This window comes from Kockovaella imperatae (genome assembly GCF_002102565.1).
Source record: "Kockovaella imperatae strain NRRL Y-17943 chromosome Unknown BD324scaffold_15, whole genome shotgun sequence".
In the NCBI taxonomy this organism is placed as follows: domain Eukaryota; kingdom Fungi; phylum Basidiomycota; class Tremellomycetes; order Tremellales; family Cuniculitremaceae; genus Kockovaella; species Kockovaella imperatae.
In genome coordinates, this window is record NW_019028955.1 from 283,860 (window position 1) to 304,491 (window position 20,632).

The following is a 20,632-nucleotide window of genomic DNA, read 5'->3' on the forward strand; positions in this document are numbered from 1 at the left end:
ACGACCCAATTATCCCACCGCGTCTTCGCCTCCTGGATCATCGATAATGGAGACAAACCTCTCGCAAGACCATTTCCTGATTCGTTTATCAATATCCTTCTTGATCAGAACACTTCCAGGTATTCTTCGCGGTCCGGGGTTCGTTCGGAATTCTAAGACGACAGAGATGAAAGTCGCAGCTGATGAGAAGCTGGCGTTGTTGTCGAGAATGGAAAAGGTGTGGGGTACGGAATGGAGTCAAATCGCGAAGCTACTCCAGTACGGCAACATGGATGCTTCGGGGGATCGTCCAGCCCACCGATCATTTGACAAACTGGAAGCCAAACTTCGAAATGTCAGTGTGACGAATCGCACCAAAGAAAGGGAGGCAAAACAATTCGCCGAGGCCCTGTCCGATGGCATCCTTCTCTGTCTGTGGGTCCTGAATTTCAGCACAAGTCCCAAAGCTGATTTCTGGCAGGCTGCTCAATCACCTGTTCCCCTCACAACCGCCTCGTATCTCACGCGTCAACATGTCCGAAGACGCCGTAGTCCGAGCAACCAATCTGACGCGTTTCACTCTTGCCTGTCATTCTGTTGGTCTACGGGAAGCCGATGTCTTTCGCATCAGTGACCTACAAGAAGGATCCGAAACGAGTCTCTCAAAGGTCGCCAAGACCATCGTAGCTCTGGCTAGACTGGCCGGTCGGCCCAGCGCTGGCCTTGCCAGCTCTCGACCATCATCACCAACATCGCCAATGGGTCCGCCAACTGTACCTTATCGTTCTGCTAAATCAACAAGCGCATCACCATCCCGCCGGGGTTCCGCTAGCACATCACCGACTCTCGCAGAACCAACCCCTCGATCTAGCTTGGACGATCGGCCTCCGCGCTCGCCTTCTTCGGGTATGAGCGGTGCCGTCCAGGTCCCAAACGATATGCAAAGCCGATTACAAACGATGCATAGCGCCAAGAGCGTCGACTCTGAAATGGAACCAAGTCCGAAGACACCGATTGCTGCCGTCTTTGACGAAGTTCCTCCTCTGAACAAGAGATCGTACCCTTCTCCACCTAGGGGGAAGCCAGGGATTCCTAGATCACAAACGCAACCGATCCAATCAACTACACAGTCCATATTGACCAGCCCTTCTCGAGCGGACTCTCGGAATCCAACGCCGCCTCGACGACCTTCTGTTGTAGGACCCAGACCAGCGCTCAGACCTCGTATGTCAAGCGGATCTCGAGCTCAAGCATCTTTGGGTCACGGGTTACCCAGCATCACTTCCAATGTTCAGCTTTCAGACACCCCCGATTCACCAAGTGAACCTCGGAACGGATTCCATCTACAGGAGCGCACTCCCAGTCTCGTATCCTCTCGATCTGCAGTTACTTCCGGATACACTGTCTCGAGCGGAATCCGCTCAATGGATTCATTCCCCTCAGGCGAATATACTCTTTCCGCTGCGATCGTGGAGGCCGACGTGAATTACACTCGAGATTCCGGACCCATCAATCCTCACGTCCTCCGTGCCGATGCCTGGCAGTCTGCTTCCCAGGACGAGCTCTTTACAACCCAGGTTGATCCTCGAGGACACGCTCTCAGTCGATCTTTGGCTGCCTTGGAAGGGCAGGCGATGTCATCCCCTAACATTAAATTTGCGGACGATCCCGTTACTCCGAGGAAGCCTCGACCAGGATCTCGATTAGGTAGGATCGATGTCTCAAGAGTCATGGAGGAAGAAGACGAGTCAAAAACTCCACTCATGATACATGGTCCAAAGCCATTACTCCGCCGTGTCAGCACGAACGGCAAGACGTACGTCCCGAAGCGGTCTCTCTCGCCTCGGGAGGACGGCCTCACGCCGCATCTCGCACGAAGCGATACTGCTCCCGTAGCATATCCTAGGCCGAATCACGCCAGCCAATCTATTCTCATGTCTCGCCGTCAATCCGAAACGGCGGTACCAAAAGTCGAAGATAGTCCGACCAGTCCGACGAATATGAAAGTCAGTAGTATGGTGAACCTCGCCGGATCTTCATCGTCATTTTTGGAGCGACGACAGTGTGCTTCGTCTGCTCAGAGGGTATCCCAGGTGCTTGAGATAGCGCACCACGGAAGATCTTCAGTCAAATACGTGAGTTCTCAATCTTGATATGCATGACATGAGTACTGACACGTCCGTAGCAACTTGGCAACTGCATTGGCCGGGGTCAATTCGGTTCCGTCTATCGATCGTTAAACCTCACCACGGGCCAAATGGCGGCTATTAAGCGGATCAATCTCAGTGGCCTGCAAGAGTCGGAGGTAGAAGGTGTGATGCATGAGGTTGAGCTCCTCAAACGTCTTGATCATCCTTGTATCGTCAAATACGAAGGCATGTTGAGGGATGAAGAGTATCTCAATATCATCCTGGAGTGAGTCTCGGCTCACAGAGAATGTTACTGAACAGTGGTCAGATATGTTGAAAATGGAAGTCTTGGCCAAACCCTCAAGGCTTTTGGCAATTTCAACGAGGAGCTCGTCTCATCATACGTTGCCAAGATATTGGAAGGACTGGCGTATCTCCATTCACAAGGGGTCAGTGTGGCTGAGTTTTTGTCCCGAAAAGTGACTGATCCTTGCGTACAGGTGGTGCATTGTGATCTCAAAGCTGCCAACATCCTCTCTACTAAGAATGGCAACGTCAAGCTGTCCGACTTTGGAGTGTCTCTGGTAACTCGTGCCGTTGCCAACATCAAACACGAGGCTTTCTCCATGCGTCACAAGGAGAAGGACATCTCGTCTGGTAAACAGGGAACAGATGTCGCTGGGACGCCCAATTGGAGTGAGTCTGAGCCTTCTGATTCGAAAATGTCTTGAATGACACCCGCTTAGTGGCACCGGAAGTCATATCTCTCAATGGAGCTTCTCCACCGTCTGATATTTGGTCGCTAGGATGTACGATCATCGAGCTGCTCACCGGCCGGCCCCCTTACTCCGATATTCCCAACAGCATGACAGGTGAGCCTTTTTTCCGGACTCCTCCTCGACGTGCATGAGCTCACTCACAGTCTTCAGTCTTGTTCCGCATCGTCGAGGATGACTTTCCACCACTTCCCTCTGATATCTCGGACAATTTGAGAGACTTCCTGCAGCTATGCTTTATCAAGGATCCATCAGCTCGACCATCAGCTACGCAGCTTTTCCTTCATCCTTGGGTGATGCGACCCGATCTAGTTGTGAGCCTCACTCGCCTGATTCGAGGCACTTCTGACGACATCTAGGATTCCCGCCCCATGGACTCTGTCCCGTTCCTCCGCAGACTGAGCATGGATTCCCGCCGTCCAGATTCCAGCGTCATCTTCCCCAGGTATGGCGAAGGTACCAGACCCAACAGCATGGCCTTAACCGCATCTCGACCCGCGAGCATTGCGGTTGCCTCTGAGATGTCGGAAGAGGATCTACGCGCGGTCTTTCGACAAAATCTACACTCACCCAATTTACAATTCGCTTCTCGGGTTCCGACGCCCGAGTCGACCCCTAGAAAGAATCACAAGCTAATCAAAACCACGTTCAGCAACGGTGAGCGTGACGTTGCCTCTGTGTCACAACACTGAACGTCAACCCCAGCGATTCTTTGCCGAGTCTGCCATGCCAACGTCAAGAAGTCTGGCCTCTTGTGCCAAACATGCGGCATGATCTGCCACACTACATGCGCCACCAAAGCCGGCATGACATGCGACGTCAAGTTGCAACTCGTGCTTCTGGCCCGACAAGAAGAGATGCTCAGCATGGCCGGCCTTGAAACCACAACTTCTTTCCATTCACCGCAGTCAACCCAAACACGAGGTCAGAGGGGTGCATCGAGTCCGGCACCGATGTCTCCCGCCGAAGACGCCGACCACGACAACGAGACTATCGGGGCAGGCAAACTGTTCGCAGGTCTTCGGGCGCGTCGCGAATCGGCAAAGGGTCCTTCTCGCATTCGCCGTCTGTCGAGACGTTCGTCCAAAGCCGTGCCTGACGACCTCACTGCTGCCGAGTGCTTTTCAGCCGAGCCGAGCGAGCACCGGAGAGACAATGCTACTCGGTTCCAAACTGAGATGCGGCACTTGCACCACCATGAAGGGGTCGCTTCCTCAGCAGCCACGAAATCGCAAAACAACCTTCAGATCGACGTCCTTCCCGCCTCCTCTCGGGAATTGGAACCGAGTGGCAAAAGTGACTGTTCGATTATGTAGCATACCACGTCTACCATACCCTACGCCTCTGACACCAAACAATCTGTATCCATAGCTTGTCTCCTTGCCATATCATTTTCCTTGGTTGATTTCCGGCTTCTCAAAACACGCTTCTACAAACTGATTAGTTTGCGCATCATCGTACATGATACATGCCATGCACGTTTGTAGCCTTAGCATCAGACGTGGTTCTGTGCTTTGTGCTGCATCCCTTGGAAGACTACGTGAAGTCTGGCTGATGGTTCGGCGGTCTGCCAAGACTTGGCCAACTGAAAAGCTAGCTATATTTAAAGCTCAGTTGCATCACTGATCTGGCCTTGTCTCTCAAGTTTATGATGATTGACCATGACGTACTGACGAAGGGCCAATGAACGTGTCATATCATTCTCGATCGGTGGCTGAATGATATGCCCGCAGTTGACAGACTCATGTCAATTTTGTAAACAAACGATGAATTTTGGCCGAAAAAGTCTCGACGCCAGGTCTTGCGGGATGAACCATGACACGATACGTCTCGCGCCTACTTGATTCATCCGTCGAGAAAGAAAGACCAAACGTCGCGCGCCGCCGTGACTCTTCCATCGACCTTTGATCTTACGATGCGGGTTCCATCCCACGGGGATATCGGAAAACTAAATTAAATCACAAACAGCTTCAAAAGCTGGATGGATGGGCGCCAAGCGCCACCATTCCTATCGGAAGAAACGACCAGTGATCAATGGGAGCTCCATAGAGCACCTACGTGCCTTTACGATCCACCGGAAAAGTCTCAATTGGGTCCCGCTCCAGAAGCCGGCAGAGTTTAGTTCAGCTGTCAAGCCTCTCAGCCTTCTTGACTCGCGCCTCTGAATCCCTCCGAGGCTGGATGGAGGGGAGAGTCCTTGGGTCTTGCGCTCAGAAACACGTGTTGACGCTTCGATCGACGACGGTTGATGATCGAAACATGTTTTGCGCTGGAGGCCTCCGATCGTCTCATACCTCCCGAGGGAGGTCCCCCCGGAATGATTATATATACAGGTCGTTGTCTGGCTCAATCCCATTTCTTCATCCACTAAACAAACAATCTTCCCAAAAATAAAATCATCAGGTCCTCGGACACCTCACACTCTTTCAACCAACCAACCAACAACCCCACTCAATTGAATCAAAATGCGTGCTTCCATCGCTGCTGCTGTTCTCACCGCCATGGTGGCCACTGCTGCCCCCCTCACCAAGAAGGCCATCTCGGACACGTGAGTGAGGGGAGGGGAATGTTGGTCTGAATGTGGCACTGATACCAGTCTCCAGCGACATTCTCCAATACGCCTTGACCCTCGAGAACCTTGAGAATGCCTTCTACTCTATGGGTCTCGCCAAGTTTGCCCAATCCGACTTTGAGAACGCCGGATACCCTGACTGGGTGTGTCTGCTTGTCAAGTAGTATGATCAACGCTAACCCTTAGCAGGTCCGAAACCGAATTGTCCAGATCGGAGGCCACGAAGCCCAGCACGTCGCTCTCCTCTCTGGAGCCCTCGGAAGTGCCGCCACCCAGCCATGCACTTACAACTTTGACGCTGCCATGGCCGACGTCAACGCCTTCATCGGTTACGCCACTCTGATCGAGAACGTCGGAGTCTCCGCCTACCTCGGAGCCGCCTCCTCCATCACTGAGCCCGCCTACGTTACTGTTGCCGGATCTATCCTCACCACCGAGGCTCGTCACCAAGGATGGCTCAGTTCATCCGTCAGCAAGAACCAGCCTTGGTCTGGTCCCGAGGACACCCCTCTTGACTTTGACGAAGTCTACACCATCGCCGCTGAATTCATCAGCTCGTGCCCTTCGACCAACCCCACCCTCCCCGTCCAGGCCTTCCCCGCCTTGACCATTGGAACTGACGGAACCATCACCACTACCGCTTCGACTGCCAACACCTATGTTCAGCTCGTCTCGGTGAGTATCCACAATAAATTGGTGGCTGTCAGCTAACATGCCACACAGGGTCTCGACTCCAATGTCTTCCCTGTTGTGAACGGAAAGGTCCAGGGACTTCCTCAACCCCAAGGAATCTCCTACGCCGTCTTGACCACCTCGAGCACCAACTCTGGTGTCAGCGACTCGAACATCGTTGCCGGACCCATGATCCTCAACAACCCCTTCACCTCCAAGGTCCCCAACCCTGCCCCCAACTTCTAAGCGAGCCGTCTCCGCCACTGACCCTGTGGAAGGATCTTGGTCTCGATGTGAAAAATTAGCCAGGATATCTTTCGGGTCATTTCAGTGTCTCGTCATACTCTGTACTATCATAGGACATTTGCCTGTGCCCACGACTTGCATATAATGGTACACACGTGTTGTCATGAATGAACGAGCTTCATACTTCCAAGCTTGCCTCGTCGAAGCCCAGCTCGGATGTTGGGATCTTTGGTACACCGAAAATAGCTTTGACTCCATCCCACAGAGGTTCATCGCCTTGAGCTTTGAGTCGTTCCTCCAGCTCAGAGAGATTCAACCACGCCAAATCGCTCCAGGGGCCGGAAGAGGATAATTTTGGCTCCCCGCCAAGAATGTGCGAACGAAGATAGAACGTCTGAGGAAGCGTCAGCCGCACTGCTTTGATGGCTTCGATACTTACCCTTTGACCATCCTTCTGCGTGAGTCCCACAGGCTTCTTGGTCACAAGCCACGTGTCCATTGTCTGGCCATCGAGAATTCCACCCACGCCCGTGATCTGCTCAGCGGCCGTATGCAGGCTGTCATTCTCCTTCAATGTTCGAGTTGGGAATTCCCACTTCTTGCTCTCTTTCTCCTTGATCAGGCAGAATATCTCTTGATCTGGGTGCCTCTCTAGACTTCTCTCCCCTCGCTCAGCGTCAAGCTTGGCCCAATGATCTCTTTCCAGAATCTCCAATGGTCTCTCTGGCGGAATATCACCGACAGCAGGGGGTGTCCCTGCTATGGCCGCGCCGAATGCTTCCTTCTCGCGCTCGTACTCTGCTTTTTGAAACCGACGATGAGCCAACGAACCTTTTGAGAAGTAGACGTTCTCAGGAACTGGATTGGAGATGGCTCGACGTAGTGCAGACGAGTGGGCATGATAGGTTAACTCCAAAGTCGATGGGGTCCTTCGGATGAGGGGATGACGAGATAATATCAGAGATGCACGTAGAGGCGGAGGGATGGAGGACGATGAGGAGGATGAGGAGGAGGCGGTAGCTTGGTTTGCATCGACGGAGGTTGAAGATGGGGTCGCAAAGTTTCTCTTCCACGCTGCGAGAGCATCAGTGATCCTGCGACAATTCAGTCACATTGATAAACTGACCATAGACTCCATTTCTGGGTGCGGAGAGGGCGTTTGCTGGTCTTGGAGGCATTGTCTCGAAGATGTGAGGCCTATAATAGCAGAGCTACTGATGTACGAAGGTGGGGTTCTGTACAATTTCGCAGACGATCAATCGACGAGGATTTCCGAAAAATTTGCTTCCGCGTTTCAGATCGAAGGATTATTTTTTGTAGGTCCAGCCCAGCAACGAGCATTCATTCGACAACGACGAGCGACTTACTCGCGATCGTGTGAGCGAGGACAGAAGCTGGAGCTACGAGAATCACCATCAGAGTGCCTTCCTACTCTTGAAAGCAACTCAGCTTTCAGCAGACTCCTCGGTTTTCTGGTACCATACGTTCCCGCAGAGCCATCTGCCTTCTGAAAGAGGCTAATCGACGGGCTCGAGTTGAGAGCACCTTGGCCCGAAGCTTGGGAAAGGTCTCAGAGTTCCTCACCGAGACAATGCAGACCTCAATAGCCGGTCCGTCTAGACCGTGTCTTCCGATCGAGGGCGACAGGTCAACGAAGATCAATGTCAGCCTACCTCAAGACTTAGTGCCTTTCATGAGGCGGTTGACCGATCTGCTAGACGTTGCGACGACGCATGCGAATGCTTTGCCGCCAAAGTCGGATCTTTCATTTCATCGGACACTTCATCGGAAATTCGCAAAAGATCAGGACGAAGCCAGTAGTCGCATACTCAAGCTGGCTGATAGTCTATTGGCGAAAGTACAAACAGACATTAGTAGTAAAGGCAAAGCGAGGAGAAAAATAGAGGATGAGGAGGACGTGGTCGATGGCTACAGACGCGGCGTCATGGACGTTGTCAATGGCCTGTTGGAGGATGCTGTAAGTTGGCCAATCTATGTGCAGAGTATCAGCTGATCGAACATAGGCCTCCAGATTGGACGAGGTCTCTGGACAGAAAAAAAGTCCAGCGATTCAAGTCTCATCCTCAGCCAGCCCAAGTCATGCTCGTATTCCGCCACTGGTCGCTTTTTGGACTTTCAAGGCCGTCAAAGCTCACGTATCAAAACCTCAACTTCAGTTCCCGGACAGGCAGAAGTACGATTCCTATCGCCACAATCCTCCATGTCCGTTCCGCCCCCACCTACTGACAAAACCGCACGCGTTGGTCCCCTTGGAATTCGAAGGTAGCTCCAGAGCCGATGACACAGATAACGAGAAGGGACATCATTTGGTACGGCAACACCCTTACCGATATGAGACAGAACATATCGGTTACCCTACGGCCATGTTCATGTCTGCGCCTCCGATTCCCCCTCGACCTATCGATGAGGACGATGCCATCTTGGTGGAGACGCCCGAGGCATACCGCGCCATGGTAGCCGAACTAGTCAAGGCAAAGGAGATCGCTGTGGACACGGAACACCATGATGTCCGAAGCTACTTTGGTTTCACCTGCTTGATGCAAATCAGCACTAGGGAAAAAGATTGGATAGTAGATGTCATCAAGCTCAGGGGTTTGATAAGCGAAGACAAGTTTGGCGGAGTGATGGTGGATCCTAGCGTGGTCAAGGTGAGCATGCACCCGGAGGGCGCACTGACCTTGCCCAGGTACTGCAAGGTGCAGATCAGGATATTGTCTGGCTGCAGAAGGATTTTCAAATTTACATTGTCAACCTCTTTGATACTCATCAGGCGGCTGCATTCCTACGTGGGTCGCTGAGGCACGAAGAAGGTAACTGATCTTGAATAGAATACCCTCAACGTTCTCTGAAAGCATTGGTCGCGAAATTTTGCGGTATAACACTAGACAAGGGTCAGCAAATGGCGGATTGGCGGGTCAGGCCCCTTACCCCTGAAATGATCAAATATGCCCGAGCCGATACTCACTACCTTCTGTACGTATACGACAAGATCCGGAATGAGCTTTTGGAGAAGTCACGGCAGCCGACGCCGGTTGAGGAGGTGTCTGGCGAAGCCGCTGAACCTGTCAATCCCCAGGGCTCGATGCGACAAGTTTTGGGCCGTTCTGAAGAGATTGCTCTCAAACTGTATCAACCAGAAGAGAGTGATTACAGTACTGGAGACGGCGCCTTTGGCTGGTATCATGCGGTGAAAATGGCTTTCGGTTACAAAGGTGTGCAAACCGAGACAGCCGTCCTCTTCAAACATCTTCACGTTTGGCGAGACATGGTGGCGAGGCGTGAGGATGAATCTCCTCAGTGGGTCCCCCTCCGACTCGTGTGGCCAGCTTCTCACTGACGAGTGTCTAGCTACATCATGAGTAATGACTTTATGCGATATCTCGCCCAGACAGCTGCGACAAACTCGGATTCTCAAATGGCAGAAGTCATGGCTGTCGTCCCTCGCGAATACGCAGACGATATCTCGAAGGCTATCTTCGACGCCAGGACCGATTGGGAGAAACATGGTCCAGATGCGATCAAGATACTCGTAAAATCTACCAAGCGTCCAAAGGCGGGATCTAAACTGCCAGACGCCATGACTCGAGCATCTCCCACTTCAGTCACCCTGCCACCGCCTTTCACCACAGCGAGTGCAGAACCAAGCGACTCCGACATGTGGGGTACGACACAGCCGAATCAGACTCCAATTGAATCGTCGAGCGACTTATTCGGAACCACTGTCCAGGTCGAGCGTTCGGCTACCAACTCGACGGCAGCTCAGGAGGCGTCAGACCTTTTTGGACCGACCCTCGCATCCGACAACAGTCGAAAGCGCCGAAAGTCTCCTTCACCCACCTTTGTGGATGTTCAGGCAGCTGTGAAAGAGGACATCCTGTCGGAGGAAGTGGTAAATCGAGCGTTGCTGCCCAGTCAACAAGATGAAGCTCAACCCGCGGCTGATCCTAAACACGAAGTGGATACCTTCTCCTCCGCTGCACAATCGAGCTTGGGTACCGGTCACAAAACAGATGATCCTGCTCCTGCGCGTATTGACGGATCGGCAAGTCAAAAGCCTGACAGCGAAATTGAGGACAATGAAGACGTGGTCAAAGTTTCTCGGAACATGCGGAAGAAGTCGAAAAAAATTGAGCGTGCGAAGAGAAAACAGGAGAAGAAGGCAAGAGGGATGAACAACGAGGATCCACCGAAAGAGATTAAAGACTTTGATTATGCGTCAGCGCCTAGCTTGCTGGACGCTGCTCCAGCTGAGGTCAAAGGGAAGGCGAAGAAGAGCAAGGCGCGAGGAACCGAGAGTGAGTTGGGCTGGTGCGACATAGGACAAATTACTGACATCACCATAGTTATCACACCGAGATTCGGTACCGTCGCCAAAGATCTCAGCGAGCCAAAGGGAGGCAACAAGAGCAAGACTTTCCATTGACCGAAGCTGTTCCCAGCCGATTACGTGTAGAAATCTCTATTGCATCGTTCACATTCCTGTATTATGCCATGCAATCTTACAACACACACACATATGATGCAGATCTACGGAGCCAGAGTCTCCCTCAATGGTCCCATGAGAGGCCTCTGCTGACCTGTTGGAAGGCCTGCGGACATTCTGAGAGTCCGAATGTCTTCCTGAGAAGGTGCTACGACGTTCAAAAGGGAGACGCCGTTCTACCCAACGTGAGCCGATCTGAAATACGACCCAATCGCTTACCGTCTCGAACACCGCCCAGCTACCAGATGGCTGACGACTGATTCAGTCTGAGATGACTACACACACATATCTAGGCTCACTGTCACGCGACTCTTTATGACTTCCACGACACCCCTCAGTCCAGGAGCGGCGCGAACTCTGTCCCGCTCGTCGGGATCAATCATTCCGAAAATCTTGCCCGTCTCTTGAACGAGCAATGAAATGTCTGAATGATAAGTAAAGGCTGTACCTAGCGCAGGCTTGAGAGTTGTGACCGAAAAGTTGGAAAGAGGATTGAAGGGCAAGGCTGACGCGGTGGAATTGGTGATCTGACCGATTGAGGCGGATCAGTGAGTTGAAGGCCACACGAACTCACCATGGTCAGCAAACCGTATTTGTATGTCAGATCAGATGCTAGATCAGCCATCAGAGAGATCATCGCAGCGTGACCTTTGAAGATCCTTAGCGTCATGCGTAAGGCATTGAAAGTCCCCCCACCTTGCGAAGTTGTAGGCATCAAGGCGTCTTTGAAGAGATTCGTAATGGAGTCAATCACGATGACCTTGACGCGAGGTTGATCTGTGTTCTGGGCAATGGTTCAGCCAAGGGCTCAGCTCAGACCCAGCGATGGCTCGACTCACCTCTGAGCTATCCTCGAGACTAGCTTCGATCTTTCCGAACGCCTCGTGCATATCCGGCTCAACGGAGAAACACCTCATCACCACTAGTCTATTCAATACTCCTTCAATGTTCTTGACACACCGTCAGTCAATTGTACGACAAAGCGCTCCGAGTACGTACTTCCGTCGAGTCAAGGGACAGGATAGACTTGGCCCGCTGAGGATCAAAACTGCCACTTGTATCAATCCAAACGCAAGTCGCTTGGGAATCCTTCACCAGGACCTTGAGAGCGGCATGGAGAGCCAGAAGCTGCAGATGCATAAGATGAGAGTCAGCTTGGAGAGATGGCTCACGGATTTGCCAGCTCGTCGTGGGCCAGCTATCTCGAGAATCCCAATGCCATCCCAATCCATCAATAGCTTGTCAAGCTCTTCTGGACCCCAACCTCTCCAAACCCGGTCGACTCCGTTGCTGGATACTGCCATCGGGCTCTCAGTTCCATCGCGAAATGACGGCGCAGTGGCATCGAGACAATGTGCGCGCAGCAAGTCGAGAAGGTGCCGAGGTATAGCAGGGAATAGAGAGTTCAGGGTCGATTCATGAGTGAACATGACATTCTCCGTGGTTCGAATGTCTGCGGTCTCTGATGAAGGTCCTCAAATCAGCACTGCACGTAGAGGAGAAGGATGAGCTTGCCGAGAATTGGAATCAGGTCGGCGAGATACGGAGGCAGTCGGCCTGATATCCTCTTGAGAAGCATAGTCTGTCCTGCCTTTGCTCATGACATCAGGACACGTAGACATCAGTGTTGCAAGGAGCAAGTCAACACCATCGAGAAAGAGAGCTGTTGCCCCAATTGTCCGATCGACCGGAGATAGCCACGTGGAATATTGGGAGTGAGCTTGCGGGGAAACATCTCCTGATGCTCTGAGTTGACGACCTGCTGCTCTGCTTGAGCTGTGTGTAGACGACGTCTGGTGATTGCTGAGGAATATATAGTTATCATCATGTCACGACCTTTTCAGACAGATGCCTTGAATCCGGGTGCCATACCGTCTGCATCCTCTGGCCGACTCGGCAGGACCAATCAACCCCTTTCATCATCAGCAAGGACGTTTGAACTTCCAGTGGATAACTTGGTCCCTGGCAGTCGATACACTGCAGAGTTGAAAAAGACACACGAAGATTGGAATGCGAAGATTGACAAGGAAGTCAAAGGTCTAGCCAAGGGGCTCAAAGAGCTAGTTGATTTAGCGGATGTAAGTGGGATGTTCAGTCCGAGGAGACGTGAGATGTCCAGTCTGATCATTGCACGCTCTAGATCGGTACCAACGCCACCGCCTCCTCCTCTCCTCTTCCACTCCAGCTCCGACTCTCATCCCTAATACGTTCTACTCAGACACTTCGAGATATGACCCATGAGCTCAAACTCTTGCTTCTGCTCTCGGACCAAGTCTCAGCTGTGGACAGCAGAGATAAAGAGGTCAGATCTGTCCGACGCGAGGTCAACGAGAAACGACAAGAGGTCGCAAGGGAGATTGCAAAGCTGTATGCGGGGGATAAAACAGCGGATAACGCGGACGGGCGACCGGACCCTGTTGATGATGGTCGGGCGTCAACACTCTTGGAACCTCCTGGACATGAGCCAGCGGAGGTGACTGGCGAGGTGGAAGATAAAGTAAAGGAGGACGAAGAAGAAGAGGTGGAGGATGAGGAGATGGTGGAGGTTTAGAGGAAGCATGGCATACCTCTGCCATGGGTGGAGCGAATTGGTAACTTAAGCTGGTCGATACAGTTTGGGACATTCAGCAAATCCCAGCCCTGCCCTGCCATTCGGCTGCACCAATGACAACTCTGGCGTGCCGCGTGGGCTGGCGGCCTCCCTGATGCCAGTGGCTACCTCCACGGCGCGCTAGCTTGCGGCCTCGCCTCGCTGTGTAGTTCCAAGGGACAGGTCGCGCAGACCAACACTCGTATTTTAGTCTGTATGCGTTATATACATTGAAATGAAAAAGATGTTGTATAGATAGATGTTCGGGAAGTGACCACTCTGATTTGCCCGTAAAATCTATCCCCTCGTCCAAAGCAGTCGTTATATGCGAGTAGTACAGTTTCGTTCCTCTCCAGCCTCCCCCCAGCTCTCGCGTCTCCGCCCGCTTATCACTCGTCGCCTTCATGGAACGGCCACGCCACTGTCAATCGAGGTGGAGCGCCATCTACAGTTCCCACACCACCGGGCGACCACCATTCATCATACTGTGGGTCCCACGCGTCAGCAACCGTGACACGAGATGGCCAAATAAAGAAATGCTGTCAACTCACCTCTTTCTGAGCATCTTCCAATTCCGCCAGCATGCGAATAGCGTACGCGTGCCATTTCTTAGGATAACCTTCTTCGCCTTTGTCATATTTTGTCGAATCGTTTCGTCTCGAAATGGGCGAGGACAATCCGCTAGCGAGGATACTCGCTGTGTTCGGAGGTAACAGACTCGATCGTTTGCTGAATGACCTGGACATGTGCGGACTGTGTGGCGAGGGAGGTTGAGAATTGCGTCGAGGGGACGAAGGTGTAGGTGTAGGGTCAAACGTATCGGATCGAGGTGACATGGTCGGGAGTTCAAACTCGAATGCAATGCCCGAAGGTCCCAGTCCGACACCCGGAGAGGTCGTCTCGGAAGGAGATGACGTTGAGATGGTAGGGAGATGAGAAGCACCCGGAGGTGAGTACTCCTCCATCTCTGGCGAGTCGAGAGATAAGACGGCGGGCGGGTTGGATTTGGCTCCTTGCCCTTTTGTATGACTCGATTCAAAGCTTGGTCGGGGAGATTTCCGCTCCTTGATGCCTAGCAGTGGGGATGACAGGGATCCGCTGTTCTCCATCTGTGGCGATGGAGACATTCGAGGCGAATTGTTAGGCGAGGAAGTGGCTGAACCCGACAAGGCAGGCGAAGCACCACCACCACCACGACCCTTCTTCTTATTCGCAAAGCTCTTTTTCAACCATCCTTTCGCCTTGCCCATACGCGTGTGATCCTCCACTTCTAGAGCAGACAGGCCCTTGTTGTCCATCTGTCCGAAACCTAGCCCGAGAAGTCGCTCGGCTTTGTTGGATGGTCCGCGTGGCGAGTCAGTGATCATGGTGATGGTGGATTTGGATCGGGGCAAGCCATCAAAGGTTGACGAGAGATATGGCGAGTCATTCCGGTCGATGGGCGTGTTAGCATCCTTCGGTTCAAGCTCGTCGTATCGTTTCCTGATCCTTTCCAGGCGAGTCTGGAGCAATCGAACAGAGTCAATCTCGACGTCGTGATTGACACCGTCTTCCTTGGTCGTGTGAACGTGCCCCAGGCGGAACACCTGCGACCCCGTCAGTGAGGCGCCGCATCAAGATGGATTCGGTGTACTCACCACAAGACGCAGGACATAACTTCGGACCGATTGAGACCAGAACAAGGTCAATCGTTCAAACAATGACTTTTCAAGTAACAGACCCAGACATAGCTCCTTTCGATCCTCCGATCGGGCAGTGAGGACTTCCCAATGCGTAAAGACAAAGGCGACAACCTTGACGATGGTCAAAGCGTGCTCGGCCTGATTGAGTACGATGCGAATGACGTGTATCAGGTGAGGCACGTCCAAAAGAGAGACCTCTCGTAAACGACGTTCGCCGGTGACTGGATCATGGGGAGGGTCGACGATCCCATCCAAAAGGTCAAACAGGGAGAAGACACCTTTGGGGGCGTACAAAGATGTCTTGCCGATGAGCGTCTTGGTCCAGTGATCGAGGATGGAAGACCAGAGCTGTTGTCCATCACATTCGACGACTTTACCTCGAGTATCGGGAACAGCAATGTGGGTATTGATCAGGGTTGAGATGGTCTCGGTCAATCGTCGATTGGCAGTCTCCAGGACTGGAGGTTTTTGACTCGCTTTGAGGCCAGCAGATTCAGTTGCGTCGAATCCTTGACTCGCAGAAGAGGTCGTCACGGCGTTGATGGATCCAAGGATATACGCATGAGATTTTTTGGCAAAGATGGTGGCCAGGTGCGCGTACCCAGGTGCACGGAGCAAGATCTGAAGCGGCACAGGCTCGCCAAGAGTCTCATAATATTCAATGGCCGGGGCGAGGTAGCCTGCCAGTTGTCGATGGTAGGCTCGATAAAACGCAGGGAAGAGCTCTGAATCGTCAGATTGCCATCGTCTCAACCAGTTCCCAGGTTTGAACAGGAAGGCTTCGCGCTCTTCATCGCTCCTGAAATCTGCCGAGACCACAGCCAGGCGGGAAGTGTAACTCGCACAAGTGTCCAAGCAGAGGGGCGAGAGATGCTTGGGATACTGAGGTCGGGCATGCGGTCTGAAAGGTACGCATCAGACTGGTCATCGGGGTGTATGTCAGCTTATGAACTTACGGTACCGCAGGTCCCATCAATCCAGCCCGAGTGAATCTCGTGAGAGCGCCGCGAGGTAATTGCAAAACGGTCACGAGCTGCTCGGCAACGTGCGGAATACGGAAAAACGCAAATGCCTCGAGCGTCGTTAGCTCTTAGACTCATACGATTCAACTCACCAGGAATCGTCCACTGAACAGCAGGGTATTGTGGAACACTCCTTTGGCGCCGAGCTTGCCCATGACAAACTTCATACACTTGATCATGAGGTCGGTGAATCGGACGGTATGCTGAGCATCGTCTTTGAGCGCGACCTGAGAAAGGCAAGGGCTGAGGAACTATCATCAGCTGATACTTCTTTTGCGTTGGCCTGCCGCTTTCCTCACCTCTCCATAACTGCTGAGAGACCTTCCAGACACGCTCCACGTTCATTAGCCGCTTGCTCCACCCGTAACTCGTACAGGAGACTCTCGGCCCATTCGAAAGCTACCTCTCGGAGACTTTGATTGGTCACGGTGTCTTTGGGCATGTAGGGTCTCTTTTCAATCTCGCCAAGCAGAGGCAATAGCTGCGACCGGACGAGGTTGCAGCGTTCGGAGGAAGAGATCAGAGAGGCTGGTCCGCGGAATCTGAATTGCTGTCAGCATACAGAGTCTCATCGCCGGACTCACGAGTTGACGATCGTCTCAAGGTCCTGAACGAGACCTCGGAGACTTCGGTCATCTGGCGAGACACTCTTTGACTTCAGTCCTATACTCGGCCTCCAAGCTCGTGCCGGGCGCACAGTGATGACTGTCGGACCTCCTACAGGTCGTAAATGACTATCGTCATCTTCTGCAGCTTTTGGCGAGTCAGGCAACGTGGTCGGTGGACGAGTACGTGGCGGAGCAACACCAGCGACAAGAGGTCCAGCAGGCTCGGTCGGCAAGACCTTGTCATCGCTGACAGCACGGATAACCAATTTCCTTGGCGGACTCGGCGCGAGGTCGACTACTCTGTTCTTCGGCGTGAAAGGCACGGCGTGGTCTTCTTGAGACACTACTGGCGAAAGAGCGATCTGAGGTACAGGCGCGGGCGGTAATGGAATGGTTGGTGGCGAGCTCAACATGATCGGTCGGGCAAAGCTTGATTCAGGATCCGACTCGTGTCCCAGAGCCAGCGTGATGGCTTTAGGTGTCGGAGCACTGAGGGGGGACGACTCGTACGTGAAACCGTAATCTCGAATCTGAGCCCGAGCATGTTGAGGCGGAGTCTTTGGCGGTGAGGGAGATTCCGTATCGTGCATTGAGGAGGTATTCGAGGGAGTCCGAGCGTGATCAGAAGATGAAGGTTCGGAGCCATATTCTACACAACCGTTTCTTTGCATAGACCGATGCAGATGGTCCGGAATGGCTTTGACGGAGTCTGAAGGACAAGTCATCGAATCCTCGTAGATCAAATGTTGGTGTGTCGACGGCTGCGGTGTTGTGGTCGAGGATGAGCTGGCGGAATTTGACATGGAAACCATGGAATCATCGCTTGAAGTTGGTTCGAGAGGTCGTGAGAACATTGGCGCAGAGTTGGAGCTAGAGGCAAAGTATCTAGCCATGGAAGGGCTCGTGAATGACCCCTCGGGTCCAACGTCGCGCCACAGATTCGCCAACGTCTGACCCGCCGTCGGCCCATCGAAGCTCTTTGACCGTCTCCGATCACTCTTATCCAGGATACGATCCGAGTTCTGACGCCTCAACACTGGCGACACTCGAGTCGATGGAATTTTGGTGGTGAGCGATCGCTGAGGTGACGGACTGTGCGGGGAGCGAGGCGACCGTCGAGCTTTGCCTGGGGAAAGTCGTCTAGGTGTCGAGGGAGACATGCCAATCTTGTCAAACGACAAGTCGAATTCGAGATCAAGACTGGGTAGTTGGAGCAGATGCAAGGACGCTGATGGCGGGAGTTGAGCTGGGCTTGTGGACGCCACGTCTCCAGCTGTCAATGACATGGATCGCGAGTCGTCCGAGGCCGACAAGGGACTCTCTCTGGCAGTCGCAAAAGACAAGAGCGAGGTTCCTGAACTCTTCGCCTCACTTGTTTCCACAGAATTCGGACCGACTGACAGGGCAGAGTTCAAAGGCGTTAGAGGCAGTGGGGGAAGGTCCCTATCCGGCATTCGCTGAGCCAATGGAGGAGGTTGAGTCTGAGTGAATAACCCCACAGGCGATCGCAGTTCGATCTTCTTCGGACCAGGCTGAGGCTCAGACCTCGATCCAATCATCGGAGCACTAGTGGCACCGGGTTGGACACCGTGTGATCGTGTTCGTTGTAGAGGCGGAGCTGGGTAGTTGGCTCTTTCCGAAGTGAATGATGGTCTAGATGCCATTATATCACTTTCGATCCGTTGAGGATGAGGCCGCGTGGCGCCTGCTCCTTCTGATGATAATCCTCGAGGAGGGGTCGGTGAACCAGGACTAGGCGATCGACGTTTCCCACGGCCGAGAGCTCGATTCGGGGAAGCTGAACTACCTCGGCGGGCGTAAGGTAGTTCAGATACCACGTCATCCTGTCGTCCTGCTGGATACTGAGGTTGTACAGGCATCGGTGGTGGTGTCTCGGACCTTTCTTTCCCTTTCCCACTGACGCCTCGATTGAACAAGGCTTTGAGAGCGCCGGTGGATTTCTTCATGGATAGACCAGAGACTTTCCGCTCAGTCTCTGCTGAGACGGCACGACCTTCGTCACGCGATCCTCGACCTGAGGCGACCCCCAAGGAACGCTGTTGCTCCTGTTGTAGAGCCCTGACGTCGTCTCTGCGGGGGGCCACGAGTCCTGGCATCTCTGCAGAGGGTCGCTTGCCAGCATCGACCGCATCCGAAGAGGCCTTGGGGGCCGTTCGGAAGGGGTTTAATCTTCCAATATTTGATCCAGGTGCAGACTCTAAAACGGCACTTGGCGGTGTACTGTGAGAGATCTTCCTCGAACGCTGAGACATGGGTATCTCGGCAGACGAATTTGATCGGAACTGATCCAAGGACCCTCTACCCTTCCGTTGAGGTCGAGACGTTTCCGCTTCGTCTTGCTGGGTTGGGGGCGGAGGAGAGAGGGGAGGTGCGGTATTGGATCGCTCGTACATTGGCCGTGATGTCGGTCCAGCGAGAGATCCATCGAGGTCCAGCTGTGGCTGGCTGCCCTTCATGGGGACCATGACGGCCCCAGGGAGACCCGAAGGTTTGCGATTAAGAATGTCAGGCGCGTGTTGCAGAGCCTTTCCCTGCTCCCGTCGCTCGGGCTCCATTGACGGGCCTGGGAAGTCCACTTGGATCCAATCTTGGCTCAGACGTTGATTGACTTTTGTGTTCCTTCCCAGATCGAGATGTGGCGGAGTGGTGCCCCTTGGTCTCGGAGGGCGCCTGGGCTCGATAGACGATTCGTTCTGCCCGGCTGTCGTAGATTTGGGAACAGCGTTCGAGAATGGAGGTGGAGAAGGTCGAGCAGTATCTGTTGGGGAAGTCCGATTGCCAGTCTTGACGGTCCTCTGGAGAGGCGTTGGACTCTTTTGATCCACCTTGCTTTGCCTCATCATATCTCTTGATCTGACGGCTATTCCATCCGATTGACCCCTTCGCATCGCGGCAAATTCCTTTGGTAGCGGCGGGAGAGGGTCAGACTCAAAGTTGCTTGGCGACTGCGAATCGTGTGAATCGGAAGAAGAGACGATGGATGGATGAGCCATGTGTTTCATGTGGTGATGCTGATCCATCTTTGAATGAGGCGTCTTGAGTGTCCGTGAAGATGTCGATGCCGCTGTGGAAAGGGATGAGACTGAGCTCATGGTGGGTGCAGAAGCCACATCGCGATCTGCGCCGCTGGTAGATTTTGTCGTGGCGTTGGAGTCGGTAAGCTGTGGTGGGAGTGGTGATGGCGCTCGATACATGTTGGGGAAAAGGGGCGAGATGGGACTCGGGAAAGATTGCGATGAGGGTGAAGGATATTGAACGGGGGGCAGTCCAGTAGCCGCAGAGGAGGAGGAGGAAGCAGCAAAGGGCGGCGGGACGTATTGGACCTGCAACACGTCGAAGATTAGAGTCAGTTACTCGCTATGTCTGGAGAAGGATCGGGAGAGGGTGAATTGCTGCGCTGATATGCCAGGAGCATCGGTGGAATTCTTCGATTCTCTCAGAGTTCGTCCTCTCTCCCTCCATTGTCAAGCAATCTGTGGCATCCTTTCTTTCATCCCTTCTCCACACGCAGCTCAAGAGCATACCGATAGCGCAGGAAGGTTTGACGGAACAGCGGGATGACTTACATCTTTCGATGACGATCCCAAGACGCCAGCTCCACCTCCCAAGACGACTTGCGGAGCTGTACTACCCACCTTTCGTCTGGACGATCGAGCAGATTGCATCCGACTCGCTCGTTCGGGCGCTTGAACGGCAGCAGGCGGTATCGTGATGTTACTGATAATGGGTGCAGACATGGTGTAGATAAGCCTGTGTAGGATCGATCGCAGGTGGATGGTGAGACGACGACGTTTTGGCGAGTAAGGGCCGAAGAGGGGATGGTAAAGAAAG

At 53.3% G+C, this 20,632-nt stretch overlaps 9 protein-coding genes across 9 annotated transcripts; 6 read left to right on the plus strand and 3 right to left on the minus strand.

Annotated features, from left to right (window-relative positions):
- Window positions 1-2,170: 2,170 nt before the first annotated feature.
- On the plus strand, window positions 2,171-3,243 carry BD324DRAFT_583992 (kinase-like domain-containing protein; the record flags this gene model as incomplete). Its single annotated transcript, XM_022013651.1, has 6 exons — window positions 2,171-2,394; window positions 2,437-2,557; window positions 2,609-2,738; window positions 2,781-2,804; window positions 2,855-2,980; window positions 3,038-3,243. Coding segments are annotated over 6 exons (831 nt in total), but the record flags the coding sequence as incomplete, so codon positions are not given.
- Window positions 2,997-4,633, plus strand: BD324DRAFT_172355 (hypothetical protein). The gene is made up of 2 exons (XM_022012092.1): window positions 2,997-3,541; window positions 3,590-4,633. The coding sequence occupies exons 1-2, from the start codon at window positions 3,256-3,258 to the stop codon at window positions 4,198-4,200; spliced, it is 897 nt and encodes a 298-aa protein (XP_021868491.1). The 5' UTR covers window positions 2,997-3,255; the 3' UTR covers window positions 4,201-4,633.
- Window positions 4,634-5,467: 834 nt separating this feature from the next.
- On the plus strand, window positions 5,468-6,374 carry BD324DRAFT_583841 (ferritin-like domain-domain-containing protein; the record flags this gene model as incomplete). The annotated part of the gene is made up of 3 exons (XM_022013640.1): window positions 5,468-5,599; window positions 5,646-6,131; window positions 6,180-6,374. Coding segments are annotated over 3 exons (813 nt in total), but the record flags the coding sequence as incomplete, so codon positions are not given.
- A 178-nt stretch (window positions 6,375-6,552) lies between these two features.
- Window positions 6,553-7,368, minus strand: BD324DRAFT_583915 (hypothetical protein; the record flags this gene model as incomplete). The annotated part of the gene is made up of 2 exons (XM_022013645.1): window positions 6,553-6,768; window positions 6,814-7,368. Coding segments are annotated over 2 exons (771 nt in total), but the record flags the coding sequence as incomplete, so codon positions are not given.
- Window positions 7,194-8,083, plus strand: BD324DRAFT_172112 (hypothetical protein). Its single transcript, XM_022012091.1, has one exon. It carries the CDS (start codon window positions 7,358-7,360, stop codon window positions 7,883-7,885), a length of 528 nt encoding a protein of 175 aa, XP_021868494.1. The 5' UTR covers window positions 7,194-7,357; the 3' UTR covers window positions 7,886-8,083.
- BD324DRAFT_610217 (ribonuclease H-like domain-containing protein) lies at window positions 8,068-10,818 on the plus strand (the record flags this gene model as incomplete). Its single annotated transcript, XM_022014195.1, has 6 exons — window positions 8,068-8,352; window positions 8,399-9,043; window positions 9,082-9,181; window positions 9,224-9,692; window positions 9,744-10,690; window positions 10,739-10,818. The coding sequence occupies 6 exons, from the start codon at window positions 8,068-8,070 to the stop codon at window positions 10,816-10,818; spliced, it is 2,526 nt and encodes an 841-aa protein (XP_021868495.1).
- A 30-nt stretch (window positions 10,819-10,848) lies between these two features.
- Window positions 10,849-12,519, minus strand: BD324DRAFT_637144 (hypothetical protein). Its single transcript, XM_022016971.1, has 9 exons — window positions 12,394-12,519; window positions 12,051-12,340; window positions 11,878-12,006; window positions 11,718-11,828; window positions 11,575-11,662; window positions 11,453-11,526; window positions 11,178-11,405; window positions 11,098-11,127; window positions 10,849-11,054 (listed from the first exon to the last, which is right to left on the minus strand). Exons 1-9 carry the CDS (start codon window positions 12,455-12,457, stop codon window positions 10,923-10,925), a joined length of 1,146 nt encoding a protein of 381 aa, XP_021868496.1. The 5' UTR covers window positions 12,458-12,519; the 3' UTR covers window positions 10,849-10,922.
- A 114-nt stretch (window positions 12,520-12,633) lies between these two features.
- Window positions 12,634-13,692, plus strand: BD324DRAFT_683646 (hypothetical protein). Its single transcript, XM_022019194.1, has 2 exons — window positions 12,634-12,956; window positions 13,019-13,692. Exons 1-2 carry the CDS (start codon window positions 12,705-12,707, stop codon window positions 13,427-13,429), a joined length of 663 nt encoding a protein of 220 aa, XP_021868497.1. The 5' UTR covers window positions 12,634-12,704; the 3' UTR covers window positions 13,430-13,692.
- Window positions 13,693-13,857: 165 nt separating this feature from the next.
- BD324DRAFT_653488 (hypothetical protein) lies at window positions 13,858-20,538 on the minus strand (the record flags this gene model as incomplete). Its single annotated transcript, XM_022018658.1, has 8 exons — window positions 13,858-13,953; window positions 14,020-15,054; window positions 15,106-16,051; window positions 16,107-16,222; window positions 16,265-16,415; window positions 16,472-16,714; window positions 16,757-20,124; window positions 20,368-20,538. 8 exons carry the CDS (start codon window positions 20,536-20,538, stop codon window positions 13,858-13,860), a joined length of 6,126 nt encoding a protein of 2,041 aa, XP_021868498.1.
- Between the last annotated feature and the right edge of the window lie 94 nt (window positions 20,539-20,632).

Excerpts from the sequence above, each read along its gene's own strand:
- BD324DRAFT_683646 (XM_022019194.1), top strand. The coding sequence starts at position 12,705 with ATGTCACGACCTTTTCAGACAGATGCCTTGAATCCGGGTGCCATACCG. Across the intron at positions 12,957-13,018 it reads AGCTAGTTGATTTAGCGGAT|ATCGGTACCAACGCCACCGC; the intron begins GTAAGTGGGATG and ends TGCACGCTCTAG.
- BD324DRAFT_637144 (XM_022016971.1), bottom strand. The coding sequence starts at position 12,457 with ATGCTTCTCAAGAGGATATCAGGCCGACTGCCTCCGTATCTCGCCGAC. Across the intron at positions 12,007-12,050 it reads CACGACGAGCTGGCAAATCC|CTTCTGGCTCTCCATGCCGC; the intron begins GTGAGCCATCTC and ends ATGCATCTGCAG. Across the intron at positions 11,527-11,574 it reads GATGCCTACAACTTCGCAAG|GTCACGCTGCGATGATCTCT; the intron begins GTGGGGGGACTT and ends GGATCTTCAAAG.
- BD324DRAFT_172355 (XM_022012092.1), top strand. The coding sequence starts at position 3,256 with ATGGACTCTGTCCCGTTCCTCCGCAGACTGAGCATGGATTCCCGCCGT. Across the intron at positions 3,542-3,589 it reads CAAAACCACGTTCAGCAACG|CGATTCTTTGCCGAGTCTGC; the intron begins GTGAGCGTGACG and ends CGTCAACCCCAG.
- BD324DRAFT_172112 (XM_022012091.1), top strand. The coding sequence starts at position 7,358 with ATGGAGGACGATGAGGAGGATGAGGAGGAGGCGGTAGCTTGGTTTGCA.